Source organism: Myxocyprinus asiaticus, chromosome 22, assembly GCF_019703515.2.
Source record: "Myxocyprinus asiaticus isolate MX2 ecotype Aquarium Trade chromosome 22, UBuf_Myxa_2, whole genome shotgun sequence".
NCBI classification, from domain to species: Eukaryota; Metazoa; Chordata; class Actinopteri; order Cypriniformes; family Catostomidae; genus Myxocyprinus; species Myxocyprinus asiaticus.
Window position 1 is genome coordinate 3,858,535 of NC_059365.1, and position 18,689 is coordinate 3,877,223.

The window sequence follows — 18,689 nt, forward strand, 5'->3', positions numbered from 1 at the left end:
ATAAGAGAGAGTTTGTTTTTTTGCGAGTTAAATATGGATTGAAGTGAACAGAAAGGTGAGAGAGGGTAGTCTTCACCCCATTATACACAAAATATGTTTTGGATTTGTTTTGTTTTTTTGGCTTGTTTCCAAAAATAATATCTAAAACTCATTTAAAACAATGTAAATTTTCTTTAGCAGCTATACTGCAGAATAAAAAATTGTTATCTGAGAATGTTGAATATAATATTAAAAATACAATCATTTTAAAATATCTAAAAATCCTTTAAAAAAAGATGCATTCACCACAGAAGCAGCAGATAAGATATTTAGACTTGCTTTTAGAGAACAGATCTTGAATATAAGTATATTTGTCTTTACTGCACTCGCAGAAAAAATACACTTATTTAAGATACATTCTCTTAAAGCAAGTCTAAATATCTTGTTGCTTCTCAAGTAAATGTATCTTGTTTTAAGGATTTTTAGACAATTTTAAATGGAAAACAAGAGAAAAGCTCTTTATTGTTAGCAAGCACGTTTAATATAACATGTTAAGCCGGGGCACAAGATGAATAGTCGGTTAAGAGTTAATGATTCATCGTTGCAATAATCGCCGAATAGTCAAATAATCGTTAGATTAGTCGATTATCAAAATAATCGTTAGCTGAAGCCCTAAACTGAAATGGACTTAAAGTTTGTAATTTCATGTGGTCTTTTATTCAAATGATCACATATTTAACTTTTTATATTATGTTTAATTTGCCTTAGTTGACATCCTAAAATAGAGAGAACAGATTTACACCTGCATTACAGATCAGGAGGGCCCCGATGAGTCCGCTGTTGAAGTCTCTGACGACATCCACCTGTGATGAGTACATGTAGGTGAGACAGTCCGGGTCTGATGTAGTTGGTCCAGAGTTGGGGGAAATGTCCCACACGTACTTGTAGTAGCCACCAGGAAGCACCAAATCATCCGCCCTCTCCTGAACTGAGCTAGAGTCCTCATAACCAGCGCCTGGTGTCGAAAGCAGGATGTTGCAGTTTATCTTTATACATTGTTTTTATTTATTTATTTATTTATTTATTATCTAAACCACACTGCAAGATTTTAATCTCAGGATGTTACAATATACAGTATGTCAGGATATTGCTTTAATTTTACTTTCATTTTCCCAGGCAAGCCCAGTCTTACTATACAAGATGCTCTGTCAAATTGGAAATCTCATGTACTTTGTGCATTTTGAATCTCCAGTATTACAAAACAAAAGTGAGTCTAAAGTGATTTAGACTTATTTAGATTTATTTTTCAGCCTCTAAAATTCCAACGAACTCCTACAAGCATCATATTCCATTCTTGAGATTTACCTTCCGATTGTTTCCAGTACGGAATGCCAATGGGGGAAATACTGAAAGCCTTTGAGGCAAAGTTTTTAAAATGGATAACGACTCTGTCATTCACCACTGTTCTGATGGTCGGGCCCTGAATACCTGCAACAGATGGGGAAAAAAGCTATAAATCGACTTAACATGATGTTTAAACATCAATAATAATTTCTAGAACATTATATATTTCTGATTGTCCAGCTTGTCCAGCATAAAAAAAAGGAGTGTAATTTTTAGGAGAAATTAAACTCTTACTGACCAGCCCATGGAGGTTTTGACTTTGGTGTTGTAAAGGTGGAATCAGTGAATTCCGTATATACAGCCTTGATGTAATTCTGGACACCAGATGTAAATGTCCTGTTAACAATGAACTGTAAGTTGGCATCTGCTGTTCATTCAGTGGTACATGTTCTTTAATTATACCATATTTAACATTATATCAATAAATCAGGGGTTTTCAAACTGGGGTTCGAGGGGGTGCTAGGGGTCAGTGGAAAATGTCTATACTGATGAGCCAAAACAATATGACCACCTGCCTAATAGCCAAAACAGCGCTGACCCGCCGAGGCATGGACTCTACAAGACCCCTGAAGGTATCCTGTGATATCTGGCACCAAGACATTAGCAGCAGATCCTTCAAGTCCTACAAGTTGCGAGGTGGAGCCATGTGGATCGGACTTGTTGGTCCAGGAGATCCCACAGATGCTCAATCGGATTGAGATCTGGGGAATTTGGAGGCCAGGACAACACCTTGAACTCCTCATCATGTTCCTCAAACCATTCCCGAACATTGTGTGCAGTGTGGCGCATTATGCTGCTGAAAGAGGCCACTGCCATCAGGGAATACTGTTGCCATGAAGGGGTGTACCTGGTCTGCAATGATGTTTAGGTAAGTGGCACGTGTCAAATTGATGTCCACATGAATGGACGGACCCAGGGTTTCCCAGCAGAACATTGCCCAGAGCATCACACTCCCTCCAGCGGCTTATCATCTTCCCACAGTGCATCCTGATGCCATCACTTCCCCAGGTAAATGGCACACATGTACACAGCCGTCCACGTGATGTAAAAGAAAACGTGACTTATCAGACCAGGTGACCTTCTTCCACAGCTACAAGGTCCAGTTCTGAATCTCGCATGGCCATTGTAGGTGCTTTCGACGGTGGACAAGGGTCATCATGGGCACTCAGACCGATATACGTCTACGCAGCCCCATACGCAGCAGGGTGTGATGCACTGAGTGTTGTGACAAGTTCCTCCCTAACATTTTCTGTGACTTGTGCCACAGTAGACCTTCTGTCAATTAGGACCACATGGGATAGCCTTTGTTGCCCTCGAGCATCGATGAGCCTTGGGTGCCCAACACCCTGTCGCCGGTTTGTAGTTTGTCCCTCCTCGGACCACTGTCGGTAGGTACTCACCACTGCTGACCGGCAGCACCCCACAAGCCTTGCCATTTCAGAGATGCTCTGATCCAGTCGTCTGGCCTTAACAATTTGGCCCTCAGGTCTTTACTCCAGCCCATTTCTCCTGCATTCAACACGTTGACTACAAGAACTGATTGTTCACTTACCATCCAGTCTACCCAGACCTTGACATGTGGCATTGTTAGGAGATGATCAACATTATTCGCTTCACCTGTGAGTGGTCATAATGTTTTGGCTCATCGGTGTATATTTACCAGTCCGAATTTAACATTATTGCCATTTCATTTAAATCGAAATGATTCTCTTCAGATTTATAAAATTGACACCACTCAATTATTGAATAAAAAAAGAAATGCTGTTGTCATATCTATATACAAAGTAGGCTACATATTTTAAAGATAATTAGGGATGCACTGATATTTTGCCACTAACTCGCCTTATTTTGTCATCAGCTTAGGAATTATGCTTTAAAAATGTATAAAGATGCAAAATGTATTGTTCTAACAATAAATAATTTCCACTGAACATGGATTGGATCTGTTGAACACATGACAGGCCACAGTTTTAAACCACACTGAAAAAAATAAATATATATATATAGTAATTAAATTTGCTTAATTAATTATAAATAAACCATCATTTTTTTATACAGATGGTTATAGCCAAAGGTTTAAATTTGGTCAATAATTGGCCGAGACATTGGTGCATGACTACAGATAATATTTAATTATATGTATAGACATACGTGGCTTTAGTACAATAACAATATAAAAGCTAATTATTTAACTTGCCTTTATAATATCCCACTTAAAAAAAAAAATTCAGGCTCTTAAACACAAAAATATATAGCGACCCGTTTATATTATAGGAGAGGATCCCTTGTAAGGTGATTGTCATATTTGGGGATTATCTTGGCATTAAAAAGTTTGAAAACCCCTGCACTAGATCATATAAGATATACAGTGACCCTCAAAAGAGTTTGGAAAGCCACATTTATACTATTATTTACAAACCCTCATACTGATCCATTTTTAAATGTAGCTTACAGTAAGTGTTTATGTTAATACGGTTTAGGGGGACAAAAATCTTTGTTTTGCATTACACATGCTTACAACAAATGAGTATATTCATCAGATAATCCATTGCGGTTTTACACTAACGGGTATAAACTGTAATTACACTCTGTTCTGAAAACACCAAATCAAAGCATGCTTGTCCTCAACGCATACTGACTTTAAATAAACAGAAATGAATTGCTAGAATCATATTAAATATAAACAACAGACATCAAAGATGGATAACGAAAGGTAAACCAATTTATTAGGCTTCTAATTTAATCACTAAAACATTTAGTCTGCTAAAACGTTTGACATTTGTTATGCTCTGATTAACACTAAAACTATGGAACTATAATTAATTTTTGGACAGTCCTCAAAGTTTTTGCCTGGACTGAGTCCATGTCAGCAAATGAACAGATCAAAGACTTTCCTCAAAGCTTTTTCTTTCTATCCTTATTAACTGAATCCACTGTTTGATGGTCACATTCTAAATTAATCTGATAACGTCTTCAACATGCCTTTACTCTTTTAGGAACACTGTGTAACAAAACATCATTCTTACCAGTGTCAGTACATTTTATGACATAAACTGTTAATTACAAATAATCTATTAATAAGCCAGGTTGTCGTAAAATCGTTAAAAAATCTGATTGTGTCTGATTGAAAAAAATATTTGCGTCAATTGTTTCATTAATCAATAATAATGTGTATATAAAGATCAAATTGAGGTTACTCACCTCTGGTTTGCCGTAAGATCTGTGTTGTCAATAAACACATAGTCCCATTTAGTTTCCACTGCTGCGATGAAGAACTCCAGAGTCTTCGCCAGGACACAAGAAGACTTCACGGTGAGGAAGAGGAGGAACAGTAGGGCCTTCATCACTGGAGCACAATTTCTATGCATACACTTGTCTGAATGTGATGCTGGGATGCTGTCAGGATACATATAAATGCACAGGAAGAGTGTGAAGGGAGGAGTTAGAGAGTGAGAGAGAGAGTGTGTGTTTATGACAATCATGAGTAATGATGGAAGATAAAGTGAGTCATATAGAGACAAGGAGCAGGGATCTTTTTGTCCACATGCACTACTGAAGCACGTTCCTACGTGTTATCTCGGTAACACTTTACAATAAGGTTCCATTCGTTAACATTAGTTAATGCATTAGTTGTCATGAACTAACAATGATTAATATATTTTTTACAACATTTATTAATCTTTGTTAATGTTAGTTCATATTAGTTAATAGGCATTAACATATAAAACATTTAGTTGAAATTAACATTAACCAAAATTAATTAGTGTTGTGAAAGTATTGTTCACTGTTAGTTCATGTTAACTAATGTTGTAAGCAAATGGAACCTTTATGTTAAAGTGTTACCAGTATTTCTTGATCTTATTTTCAACCCTCGAAAACAGGAAGTTTAATGCAATTTTGGAATAATTATACTATAAAAAGACTGTGATTAAAATAACTGTGCTGTTTACCACTGGAACAAAGCAAACATGCAAAAAAAAAAAAAAAAGGCAATATAATAATATTTTGGCTGAACATTAATTAACTCTTTATCATTTAGGAATAGGAATAGTTCACTCAAAAATGAAGAGTATTTCATTTACATGTCATGTGTATGACTTTCTTTCTTCTGCAGAACAAAAACAAAGATTTCTAGAATTCCAAAACTTTGAAGCTCAAAAAAGCACATAAAAGCAGCATAAAAGTAATCCATACGACTTCAGTGGTTAAATCCAAAACTTAAAAAGCGATATGATAGATGTGGGTGAGAAACGGATCAATATTTAAGTCCTTTTTTTTTTTTTACAATAAATTCTCCTCCTTGCCCTGTAGGTGGCGATATGCACGAAGAATGCGAATCACCAAAAACAAAAGAAGTACTCTTATGAGAGAAGAGCGCTTAGGAGGTCTGTTTTTTAAATGACATTAAGTAAAAAAGGACTTAAATATCAATCTGTTTCTCACCCACATCTATCATATTACTTCTGAAAACATGGATTTAACCACTGGAGTTGTATGGATTAATTTTATGCTGCCTTTATATTTATTCACTAGCATTGTATGGACCTACAGAGCTGAAATATTCTTCTAAAAATCTTTGTGTTCTGCAGAAGAAAGTCATACACATCTCAGTGGGTGAACTGTCCCTTTAATGTTTAACTACATTAGCCTTAAAAAGCAATCACCTTTTTAGACTAATCTGAGAATTTGGTAATTGTGAAACAGGCTTCCAGTTCCAATTAACTCAATCAGCCAAACAAGACAGAGATCATTTTGGGGGTGGTTGCCAAGGCGTTGCTGTGCAGTTGCTAGGTGGTTACTTACTGGCCCAAGTCAAAAGTTCTCTAGATATGGCTCGGGCCCCTCTTTCTTGGTTTTGGTATTTTTCACCTGTTTTATGACCTTCCATGTGAAAATCATCTAGTCGCTTAGAAAAGTCACAGTATGCCTCTCCTTAGCAAGCTGCATGATTTGAGGTTATCATTCATGTTCAAACAATGCAGGATGAGTTACAATGGGGTTTGTTCAAACAAAGTCCCTTTCAAGGCAAGTCAGTCCAATTGGCGGTCATATTTGGAACGCTCTCATCCCGTGCAGCTATTTTCTACAGGTAGGCTATAGGCATAAAACTACATCTCCTAACTACCTGGTCAATATTACAATCAAAGAACATGTTCAAATCAGCAGTTAAATCTGACAACAACTGGTCTCATAAATTCTGCTTCATTAGCTTCGATCACCCCCCTAAAACCTATTTTTTAGGCTAGTCCAGCTAATGCTGTACTCAAGTTGATTGACAGGTAAAACCTGTATCTAAAAGGTGATTAGCTCTTTTAACTGCAAAAGGTGGGAACTCCTTTTCTTCATCCGCCATATTGGGCGTTTCAATTTCTCACATTCATTTTAATACAAGTGCTTCATCTCAGGCTAAAAGTCTCTGGTTCAAATCACTATCTATGATTGAGCTACAGTATTTTATTTCAGGAATAAGTAGTTTGAGATGTAACACTACCCCCTAGTGAATGTTAGCGTAAGACACAGGCAGAAAAATATGACTGACAGTCTAATTTGACATCCTCAGCCATTGGTTGGTTTGGAGGCAGTAACATTAACAACACTGAAATACCATAGTACCATGGTTATTTGGATATTTACCACTGTGAAAACCTTAGGCTACAAGGAGTTCATTACAGTTATCTCTGCAGCTCATTCTGTGTGTCAAAACTAGCTGTGTATTTCAAATCCCAATGCATTGAGATGTGGAAAACATGGCAAACACAATTAATGACAACATAGATTTTTTTAATTGTCCCAAGTGTTTTTTTTTAAACAGATATCACACAAGAACATTTCTAAAGTATTGTGGTTCATTAATGTTTTATATACGTCTTTAAAAAAAATATGCATGATGAAAACTTGTCAGATGACCAAAATAAATATAACAGAGCACGATTTTATGACCACTGGGTCTCATGATATTTTTTTCTAAAAAAAATAAAAAAAATAAATAAGACATAAAACTCTGTTAGCAAATATAAATCAAACAACACAAAAAGAATAATAAAGATTTTCTTCCATAAAAATATAAAAAATACAAAAACAGACATTCATATGTACACACACCCATACAATCCGCCCACTGTAGGGACAGAACATGCCTTCAGGTTAAGTTATAATTCAAGATGTGTTCCACAGTGAGATGAAGAACCATTACATCTGTTCTGTGCCGTCAAATCCCTGAGCTTCAGCACTACTGAGCCGTTTCTCTATGGAAGACTTCTTGTTCTGTACAATAAAAGAGCATTTACAAGTCTTTTTCTCTCAGTACTTCCAATCTTACTGAGTCTTATTACAGCAGGGCTGGATATTGATACAGATTTCCTCTCAATTTGATTTGATTCCAATTTAGATTCAGATACATTTGGGTATATTTCAGTTATAATGTCCATTTTGCATACATCAAAGATATTCGTAACAATATAATGCTTTATTAACATTTTCCAAACAAAGTCTTCTACAGTATAAAGATAGAAATGCACAAAAATAGCACCAATTCAAGTAACATTAAATGTTTCCCCAAAGTCGAAGTGGGAGTTTGACTTATTGAAAGAACTAGTCCCCGCATAGTTTGCATTTTTATTGCAACAGGCGTTAAATATATTAAACTCTCATCCTCCACTATCTGGCAGAAGACTGTGGCTATCCGCTTTGCTACAGCAATTGTGAGGCCGCATTCATGATTCGCACCAGGGCGGCAACACCAATGTCAAGGGGCACTTTGAACTCCACATGAAAAGCGCTTGCACACAAAACGTCTCATTCTGCGTTTTAGTGATAGTAAAGACATGACTTGATTCTGTGGTAATTAAAATGCTACTTACATAGGCTAAAAAATACTTGATTTCTGTCACAAGTCCCATCTGAGCTTGTTTTGTTGCATAAGAGCTCCCTTCGCCATAATTTTATCACTGAAAGGGAAGCGCTGTTGTGTGTGTGTGTTTTGGTGTGTGCATCAGTGTAATGACACTGGGTGGACACGTTACAAAGGTTCCACCCTTCACACCAGTGTTTTTGCTGTATTAATGGTAAATGTGTTAATTATGATTAAGAAAAATTAACGTGTTAAACTTTAATTAATCGCATGCGTTAACGCGTTAATTCTGACAGTTCTAAATATATATATATACACACATACACACACACACACACACACCGATCAGCTACAACATTAAAACCACTGACAGGTGAAGTGAATAACACCGATTATCTCGTTACAATGGCACCTGTCAAGGGGTGGGATATTAGGCAGCAAGTGAACAGTCAGTTCTTGAATTTCATGTGTTGGAAGCAGGACAAATGGGCAAGTGTAAGGATTTGAGCGACTTTGACAAGGGCCAAATTGTGATGGCTAGATGACTGGGTCAGAGCATCTCCAAAACAGCAGGTCTTGTGGGGTGTTCCCGGTATGCAGTGGTTAGTACCTACCAAAAGTGGTCCAAGGAAGGACAACCGGTGAACTGGCAGCAGGGTCATGGGCGCCCAAGGCTCATTGATGCACGTGGGGAGCGAAGGCTAGCCCATCTGGTCCGATCCCACAGAACAGCTACTTTGGCAAAAACTGCTGAAAAACGTAATGCTTGCCATGATAGAAAGGTGTCAGAACACACAGTGCATCACAGAGTGCCATGCTGACCCCTGTCCACCGCCGAAGTGCCTACAATGGGCATGTGAGTGTCAGAACTGGACCATGGATCAATGTAAGAAGGTGGCCTAGTCTGATGAATCATGTTTTCTTTTAGATCATGTGGACAGCCGGGTGCATGAGCGTCATTTACCTGGGGAAGAGATGGCAGCAGGATGCACCATGTGAAGAAGGCAAGCTGGGGGTGGCAGTGTGATGCTCTGGGCAATGTTCTGCTGGGAAACCTTGGGCCCTGGAATCCATGTGGATGTTACTTTGACACGTTCCACCTACCTAAAGATAATTGCAGACCACGTACACCCCTTCATAGCAACGGTATTCCCTGATGGCAGTGGCCTCTTTCAGCAGGATAATGCGCCCTGCCACACTGCAAAAAATGTTCAGGAATGGTTTGAGGAACATGACAAATAGTTCAGGGTGTTGACTTTGCCTCCAAATTCCCCAGATCTCAATCTGATTGAGCATCTATGGGATGTGCTGGACCAACAAGTCCGATCCATGGAGACCCCACCTTGCAACTTACAGGACTTAAAGGATCTGCTGCTAACATCTTGGTGCCAGATAACACAGGACACCTTCAGAGGTCTTGTGGAGTCCATGCTTCGATGGGTCAGAGCTGATTTTGGCGGCACGAGGAGGACCCACACGATATTAGGCAGGTGGTTTTAATGTTGTGGCTGATTGGTGTATATATATATACAGTATATACATGTTTTTACATATTTATAATTTGAATGCATAATTAGTACTATTAGAAGTATTTACAAGAGCTAAAACTGTACCGTCTCTTTAAGAATAGTGGCAGTTCAGTGAGTGTCTCATATTAACTAAAGAGGAGTCACAGTGGCATTTATCGGCCACATACGTCAAAGAGACTGTCTCGTTTCAGAAAAGCACTCCGAATGCAGCTTTTGAATGCAACCTTCTTTCACTTGAATTAGGAGGATGCTAGAGGTGTATCCTCCATTGACACTCACAACCCACAATTCTTCGCGTCAATGGAAATGTACATAATTTCTCTAAAAAAAAAAAAATAACGCAGATTTACCCGAAAATATGTTCAAATGCAAGTAATGTTAATTACAAAGTACCTCTGAAGACTGGAGTAAAATATACATAAGGTTTATCTTAGATTCCCTTCACACTCAGAGCGCTCTGCAGGTTGAGAACGATGAGTGCTGTCATAGCAACCACGATACGTTCTGTTTCCATTTGTCCTACGAAGGCTGTCTCATTTAAACAAAGCTAATTCTAAATTGCGGACACTCGGTTAACTGCTGCCTTCAAAGGACACCCCTATCTAGCAACCGCCTTCAAAATGAATATAGGTACAAATAAAGGGAATAGGTAACAATGCCATTCTGAACATGCAATCAAAAATATACAGTGCCAAGAAAAAAGTATGTGAACCCTTTGGAATTAGCTGGTTTTCTTCATTAATTGGTCATAAAATGTGATCTCATCTTCAACAACGTCACAATTATAGACAAACACAATGTGTTTAAGCTAACAACACACAAACAACAGGGCGATATGACCAAAATCTTATATCATGATAATGATATACATCACAATATAGTAAAAGTTTTCTGGAAAATCTATAAAAAAAAATTGGTTTATATATTAAATAACCATATTGTAATGCCTATTTTTGGAACTCCAGTCAGTGAATTAAATACTTGTAAATTAAAACGACTTCCTCTTTAATTGGAACAAGACAAACGATGTCAAAGTAAATAAATAAATATATACAAAATCAACTTGTTTTCATAAATCAACCTTACCAAAATGCTAAGTATGCCACATTTCTGTTTAAAATCTTGTTGATTATTATTATTATTATAAACGCATTATTATACACATGCGACAAAGAAAATAAAACATAAGTAGAACACTTTCTATGAAAATAAACACTTCTTGAAGAATATAAATATGAAATAAATATAACTTCTTGCAAAATAAATAAGTAAATGACAATTAATGCAGAGTTCATCTTTTGGCTTTCATAATATTCTTTTGCGTGCCTCATTTTAAAGTGGTGAAACTGATTGCTTGTGTTAAAAGTGATTATATCGTCGTGCGACACAGTCTGCAGATTACATTTTTCCGCTCTGTACACCATGTTGCACCTGTTTTAATAACAAGCTCCTCTTCATTTTCTTGACCTGTTTGCGATTTGTCACGTTCTGTGGAGATTTTGTTCTCCATTTGGAGTTTTCCTGGGTCAAAAATGATTGAGTAGCGCAAGTGATCCCACTCTGAGCTCTCCTTTTGTCTGGAGCACAAATATCGGAAAGTCTGCTGGATTCGCGCGCACTTCGGAGCTCCAGAGACAGCGCGCGACACAGTCACGTGAAACATTCACGTGTCAGACGAGGAGAGTATTTTTCTTAATTTATTGGATTATTTGACAGGGACAATACAGAATAACACTGCCACACAAGTTTTGAGCAGCAGATGCTCTATATACTTGCTTCTAGCTAATAGCTAATTTGCAGCACCTGTCCTTGTTTAGACTTTTTCTGAAAACTAAATAAATCTAACAATCATAAAATATGAAATACACTATATAGTACACAATATAAATACACAGTAAAATAACCAATAGTATTAACACTAAATAAAACCATCAATGTTCACAAAATTGGCATTGTCTAAATAGTTTTATTGAATCTTTTCAAATCTGTTTGTCTTTTAATTTCTATTGGTAAATTATTCCATAACTGTACACCTTTTACTGAGAATGAAGACTTGTCCTAAGGCTGTTTTACGTCTTGGTATGCTACAATTATGACTTGTTGCACCCCTCGTAGTAATTCCCCTTTTCTCATTGCCTTCTGATCCATTATTTTTAAATCTTGTTTATATAAAAACACTATTGGTTTGATAACTGACAGAGGAGCCTGACTCCAAATGGTCACACAATACGATAAATGTGAAAAAAAATTCACATGCACATATAACGCATGCGCGTTAGCACTTTTAACATGCCAAACGCATACATTTGCTTGGGCGGCTGCAATTGTGAACAGAGATGTTAACCAGTTCCAATGATTCCTTCAAGTCTTTAGCTGTCACTGTAAGGTTGTTTCTTACCTCATTGAGCATTCTGCGGTGTGTCCTTTGAGTCATCTTGGCTGGACGGCCACTTCTAGGGAGAGTAGCCATAGTACTAAATAGTCTCCATTTATAGACTATTTGTCAAACTGTGGACAGATGAATATCTAAACTCTTTGAGATAACTCTGTAACCCTTACCAGCTCTATGCAAAGCAACAATTCTTGATCGTAGGTCTTCCGAGATCTCTTTTTAACGAGGTATGGTCCACGTCAGCAGATGCTTCATGTGAATAGCAAACTCAAAATGTTTGAGTGCTTTTTATAAGTCAAAGTATCTCTAACCCACACCTCCAATCTCATTTAATTAATTGGATGCCAGGTTTGCCAACTCCTGACTCTAATTAGCTTTTGTAGACATCATTAGCCTAGGGGTTCACATACTTTTTCCAACCTACACTGTGAATGTTTGGATTATTTACTAAATATGTACAAAACAATACAATTAATTGTGTGTTATTAAATCAAACAGATTGTGTTTGTTCATTGTGATTTTAAGACAGGTAATTCCAAAGGGTTCACATACTTTTTCTTGCTACTGTATATATACCAATTTTACCTTTTTGTGAACTACCACCTCCTCAGCTGGAGAACATACAGGAGAATCATCAGTGATTTGCTCGTGTCTCCTCTTCTTTCTTTTTTTCTGTACATAATTTTTGAAAGAGAACATACGCACACATTGAAATATGCAGTAAAATATTGGTTTTTAGCAATATTGGTTATGGGTAAAAACGACCAAGTTTGAGCATCAATCACGCACTCTTTTTCTTCTGGCTGGTTTCTACAGTAACAGAAGCTGCTTCTTCTGGTGCTGTCTGAAGAACCTCAACATTTTCACCATCTGTGTTTTTCTTTTTCTTTTTCCCCGGCGTGGCCTCTTCAGGCGCCAGGACGTCAATAGGGTCTACCTGTTTGTGTTTTCTTGTTTTGGATCGAGTCTTTAGATCTTGATTAGAAGCTACCTCATTACTCAAACCTGGTATATACTCTGAGAGGTCTTTAACAGCCTTAAGTTTGGATTTTTTAGATGGAGTTTGAGGGTTAACTAATTCTTGAAGGACATCAGCTTTCTCAGATGTTCTTTCTTTGTCAAGTTCAGCAAGACTTTCTGTTTTCGTAGCATTAACCTTCTTAGGAGTCTCAACATAAACAGGCTCTTCAACACTTTTAGACTTCTCGTCTTTCACTTTCGTTGACGGCGTCTCTGATTGGTCTGACTTCCGGTGGATGTCATCAACCGCAGAGTTAGCATCTTCACAGTTAGTTTGCGAAGGCATGCGAGCATTTTTTACTTTCTTAACCTCTTTAATAACTTCTTTGCTATTTGAGAGACTATCTTCGGTTCTTTTAGGAGTTTCAACCTTATCAGATTCAGACTGGATTTCTAATTTCTTTTTCTTGGCCTTTTTAGATAGAGTTTCAGGGTTAACGGATTCTTGAAAGACGTCAGCTTTCTCAGATGTTGCTGCTTTGTCAGGTTCAGCAAGACTTTTTTTTTTCTTAGTTTTCACTTTTTTAGACTTCTTATCTTTTAATTTCTTTAATGGCATCTCTGATTGGTCAGACTTGAGAAGGGCATCATCAATCGTTGGGTTGGCGTCTTCACAGTTAGCTTGCGCAAGCTTGCTAGCATTTGTAGCAACTTTTTTTGTATTTGACAGACTATTGACATTTTTTTTAGGAGCTTCAACATTATCGGCATCAGACAGGATTTCTGATTTCTTTTTCTTGGCCTTTTTAGATGGAGTTTCAGAGGTACTGGTTTCTGAGGTTCCAGAGGCAGCTATTTCAGGGGTCTCTACTTGCTCAGAAAGACTGCTCGATATTTTAAATTTAACTTTTTTTGGAGTCCAATAGCTTTCAGAGTCTGATCCACCAACTACTTTAGTCCTTTTAGATGGAGTGGCTATCTTGTCAGCTTTCAAAAGTCCATTTGTTTCATCATGTACGGCTAGTTTTTCAGTATTAGCTTCATTTGTCTTTGACGTTTCAACCACATCATGACCTGAGATATTACTGCTTTTCTTATCTCCAGCCTTTTTGGATGGTGTCTTAACTTCAGGAAGCCCAGATACAGCAGCAGCCGTCTTGTCTTTAGACTTTTTTGAAAGTGTCTTAGCTGCATCAGTCTTTACAGGAATGTTAGCAGCTTTAGCTCTTGATATCTTGGTTGGCATCTTGGACTTGACATTCTTAGTTGGGTCTCCCTCTTTTTTAGATTTTGTTGCCTTTGTCGTCTTTCCCTTTTCTGTGGACTTCCCAGGTGAGGAGACAGGAGATTCATCAAAGTTTGAGAGGACATTCATCTTCGCTACATCAGTATCTGGTAACACACAATGTTTTGATCACTCTCCCAAACAAACTTTACTAATCATATACCCGGTTGATTCTTACAAAAAACAAAAAAACATAGATTTCATGAAAAATAAGAAGTTATATTTAGCATAAAGACAATGAAACATGTTTTTTGTTTACTTTTCACTACTGTAACAGTATTTATTTTTAGATAGATAGACAGACAGACAGATAGACAGACAGACAGACAGATAGACAGACAGACAGATAGACAGACAGACAGACAGATGCATTAGCAGCAATACAAACACACAGTAAAGTACTCACAGTGCACACAATATTACAATAAATACAGCACATTAGGAAATAGTACAATAGAACAGGGTTTTCAAACTTTTTAATGCCAAGGACCCCCAAATTTAATGATCCCCTTGCGAGGGACCCCCTGTGTTAAAAAAAGTAGCAAACATGATATTATAAAGATTCTTGTTTGCAAACTTAAAGGTGCGGTAAGCAATTTAAGCCATTCTATCTCCATGAGACTGAGCAGTTGGATTGGCCACGCCCCCTCTTTCCAAAACCCCGCACTCCAAAGATAACAAATGAGCTTTATTGAGATGGACATGAGCAGAAACAGTTGTTAAAAACAACAGCAGCAAAATAGCGCCCTCAACTGACAACTGTTATGAACAACATGGCTTAAAAATGGCAGTAAGTCTCAATAATTCACTGCAACTACAACACTATGAGAACACGCAAAATGATTGACCGGCTGAAAGCGCCATTGTCCGCAGCTTGCGGACACAATTTTGTTTGCTGTTTACAGAGTCTAGTGCGGTCACAGAGACTGGTGAGATATCTTACAATACCTATTTCAGTAATATCTCTCAGGAAGTAGGACATTTTTTTGCATAGCTTACAGCACCTTTAAATAATTGGATTTTATATTGTCATTGTACTAAATTAATAAAAAAATTATTAAAGTATTTTTTTGGAAAATATTTACTTCTTATTGAGTTGACAGTGTATCTTTCTTATGCTGGAGTAATGTTAGATGTATAAACCCGAAGAGAAAAATCTTCAATTCAATTCAATTTAAAAAATATTTTATTTTAAATATTTAAATTTATTGTGAAAAAAGCAGTATATAAATAATTGTGTAAATGTTTACAATAAATATTGCTGTAAAGCAGCTTTACAGAGAATAGTGTATTACAACCCTTATTTCTTACAAAAAGTCTTATAATTATTTTTTGTTTTTTCCATAAAATATGAAATTACACGCCAATTTATTTGTTTTTTATTTCTTACTATGGCTGTCAATACAATAATAAAAAAAAATCATGATTAATGTAATGATTTCAGAATGATTTAAATATTTTTACCCTTTTTTTTTTTAAATAAAAATTTTCTGCGGACCAACTAGCACCCCCTTGTGGCCCCCGGACCCCAGTTTGAAAATCCCAGCTATAGAAGATATACATTATAAACAAGGCATGCAATATACACAAGTATTGCAATAAATACACAAATTTAACACTGAAATAACTATTTAAATAATATACACTTATTTTACATTACAGTCATTTTTTGTTTTGTTTTTTTGCATTATGGTAATGAGAATTATGAAGTAAAATGTGTTTAATTAAAATAATGTTACTAGATACAGGCTTCATTTCCTTAATGCAAAATGTATTTCTTTTTTTGGGGTGAAATATGACCCAGATATGTTCTTGACAGATTTTGTGAGATTCACCCACCTATTTTTAATTCTGACGCTTCAATAAAGTTTAGATTGATTCACATTTATAAAGTGTGTCTCACCTGTTAACTGTGTGACCAGTTTCCTCCATTTCTCCACATCTAAACTGGCATCAGAATCAGAGTCGAAATCATTCGCTGGAGCGGAGGAGACAAACGGAGGCACAGAAACAGCAGCAGTTTTACTTTTAGAAGCTTGTGAAGTGGACGTTTTTCCTGTCTTTGGTATCGTCACTGTTTCTTTTTTCTTCTGTTTCTGTGGAGATGAAGATGTCAGAAGACTTTCGTTTGGCGACTCAATCAAGTTTAAATATTCAGAATAGCTCTAATACCTGTGATTTGCTCCGTGATCCTGAAGTTTTCTTGCTGTTCGTATCAACAGCTTTCCATGCACAAAAACACAAATAAACAAAATTAGACAACAATAGTCAGCGTGCAATGTGCAAGCGAAAGTCCTCGAAACAGGAGGATGGCTGCCGACTCTGGAAATGGTCTATTGCAAGTCACTCTAGGTGTCTGCATCTTGTGCGTAAACACAAACTATTCCATGAAAACATGATATTACAACCGTGACTACTGACAGTTACCATCAGAGGGAGCTGTGTTTCCAGTTGTGTTGTGTTTCTTGCAGGACTTTCTTACAGCTGAAGAGGTTGTCTTATTCTTTGCTGGACTCTGCAGTTCAGAAGTCTGAATGCCTGCGGATTTGGAAAGTTTCAGTTGGTCACTACTTACAACTAGCGCTCAACCAATATGAGTTTTTTAATGGCTGATGCCAATAATGAGCATGGTGGCCCATATAATGCTAATATGTAAGCTACATCATTTAATTTATTCATAGCAAAAACAGAGACATACAAAAAAATTATTAAATGAACATGTCATTTCACAATATTAAATCAAAATTCACTAAAACATATGAAAATGTGCATCCACTGACAAAGCTATCGGCTACATGATGGCCAAATATCAGCCGATTAATTGGCCAGGCCAATATATGTCTGTCTTTGACTACTAACAATGGAAATGAATCAATAAGTGGCGGCGCACACACGTTTGATTTTTACCAAAACATGCATTTTTTTTTATTTTTTTTTGGCACATTCCTGCACGGTAATCTCAGATTTCACCCGTGAAGCTTCTGATGAATAGTAGTTACATACCTGAAGGCAGAAGAGGAACGTCTTCATCATCCAAGCCTTCATTCCTTTTACTTGAGAAAAAAAGCAAAAGCTATAAATTAGTTACTTTGGAAAAAGTTTCAAAACATCCCACAATACATTAGACGCACATTTTACCTTGCCCACTCCTTAAAGATCTCACTTAAGGAGGCTTTCACTTCCTCAGTTTCAACCTGCAATTGAAAGTCACGTAAAACACATATAATACAAAAATTCAACGTATCCAGATATGCAGCATTGACCACTGGGATGAATGTTTAACATTGACTGAAATGCAACAGAACTTAAAAACACTGTGGCCTCTTATAAGTAATGCTCAGGTAGAAATAAAGTATTTTGAACTGTTGCATTAGTGACAATGGATCTACTCCTATACATTCAGATCACTTATTTAGTGCTTCTAGTACTAGTCAGGGTCACTGACAAATGACGTTCATTTGCTCTAATGCAGCAGTTTAAAATGCTTTACATTTAACGTTGCCATGTACATCTAATGCATGCATATTTCTACAGTGGTAGAGTATATTTATGTTGCATGCATATCATTTATGCCTAGTAATACACACTAAACAGGTGATCTAAATGCATACGATTACATCCATTGATTACATCCTTTATTTTGACATCTATTGCCATGTTTATAAAATGCATGCAATAAGCAACAGCCACTCTCGATCTACACAGCAGAGCATGCACTCGCGCACACAAGCATGCATACGCGTATATGAACCTGGGGCGCGTGCTTTCTCAGCACGTTGGCAGCTTTCTTGTAACCGTTGTCCTTTAAATGCCGATATATTAAATTGATCAACTCGTCTTGAGAGGCGTCTGTAACCTTTGACGTCATGATTACTTACAGTTATAAAATAAATTACGAGTGAAAATTAGGAAAAAACTTTGTTGCATATTTATGTTTCCGCTAGCCTCCTGCCACAGTACGCGCATGCGTTCACTCTCACCGCTGCACTATGGGAAATGTAGTTTTTCCCTTCTTATTTGTCTTGGAAATGTAGTTCTTCTAAGTGAGATATTTTAGCGGGATTACGAAAATAGTTTAGTAAAAATAGTGATTATAATAATAATATAATAATAATAATAATAATTTTATATATTAATAATATCATTTTAGTATTGTACGGCTATTATAACATATTTTTAAAACTACAAAGTTTATAAAATATGAACATATATAAAATATTATAAAAATATGAAATACTAATAGCTCAATCAGTCAAATATAGATACACTAAAAGGAATGGAATCAAATTT

At 36.7% G+C, this 18,689-nt stretch overlaps 2 protein-coding genes across 3 annotated transcripts in view; both read right to left on the reverse strand.

The window, feature by feature from the left end:
* Positions 1 to 4,767, reverse strand: part of f8 (coagulation factor VIII, procoagulant component) — a 29,630-nt gene extending 24,863 nt beyond the window's left edge. Inside the window, exons 1-4 of the mRNA XM_051650533.1 lie at positions 4,585 to 4,767; positions 1,622 to 1,719; positions 1,345 to 1,467; positions 782 to 994 (exon numbers count right to left, since the gene is read on the reverse strand). Of these exons, the coding sequence (XP_051506493.1) occupies positions 782 to 994; positions 1,345 to 1,467; positions 1,622 to 1,719; positions 4,585 to 4,751 (601 nt within the window). The 5' untranslated portion in view covers positions 4,752 to 4,767. The remainder of the gene's footprint in view (positions 1 to 781; positions 995 to 1,344; positions 1,468 to 1,621; positions 1,720 to 4,584) is intronic.
* Positions 4,768 to 7,154: 2,387 nt separating this feature from the next.
* Positions 7,155 to 18,367, reverse strand: tcof1 (treacle ribosome biogenesis factor 1). 2 transcript variants are annotated; one of them, XM_051650287.1, is made up of 9 exons: positions 18,151 to 18,367; positions 17,538 to 17,593; positions 17,403 to 17,452; positions 16,827 to 16,937; positions 16,572 to 16,621; positions 16,303 to 16,489; positions 12,944 to 14,506; positions 12,740 to 12,826; positions 7,155 to 7,647 (listed from the first exon to the last, which is right to left on the reverse strand). In XM_051650287.1, exons 1-8 carry the CDS (start codon positions 18,265 to 18,267, stop codon positions 12,789 to 12,791), a joined length of 2,172 nt encoding a protein of 723 aa, XP_051506247.1. In that variant the 5' UTR covers positions 18,268 to 18,367; the 3' UTR covers positions 7,155 to 7,647; positions 12,740 to 12,788. The 2 variants fall into 2 exon arrangements, with proteins under 2 accessions (XP_051506247.1, XP_051506246.1); XM_051650286.1 differs by having other exon boundaries at positions 16,303 to 16,495.
* Between the last annotated feature and the right edge of the window lie 322 nt (positions 18,368 to 18,689).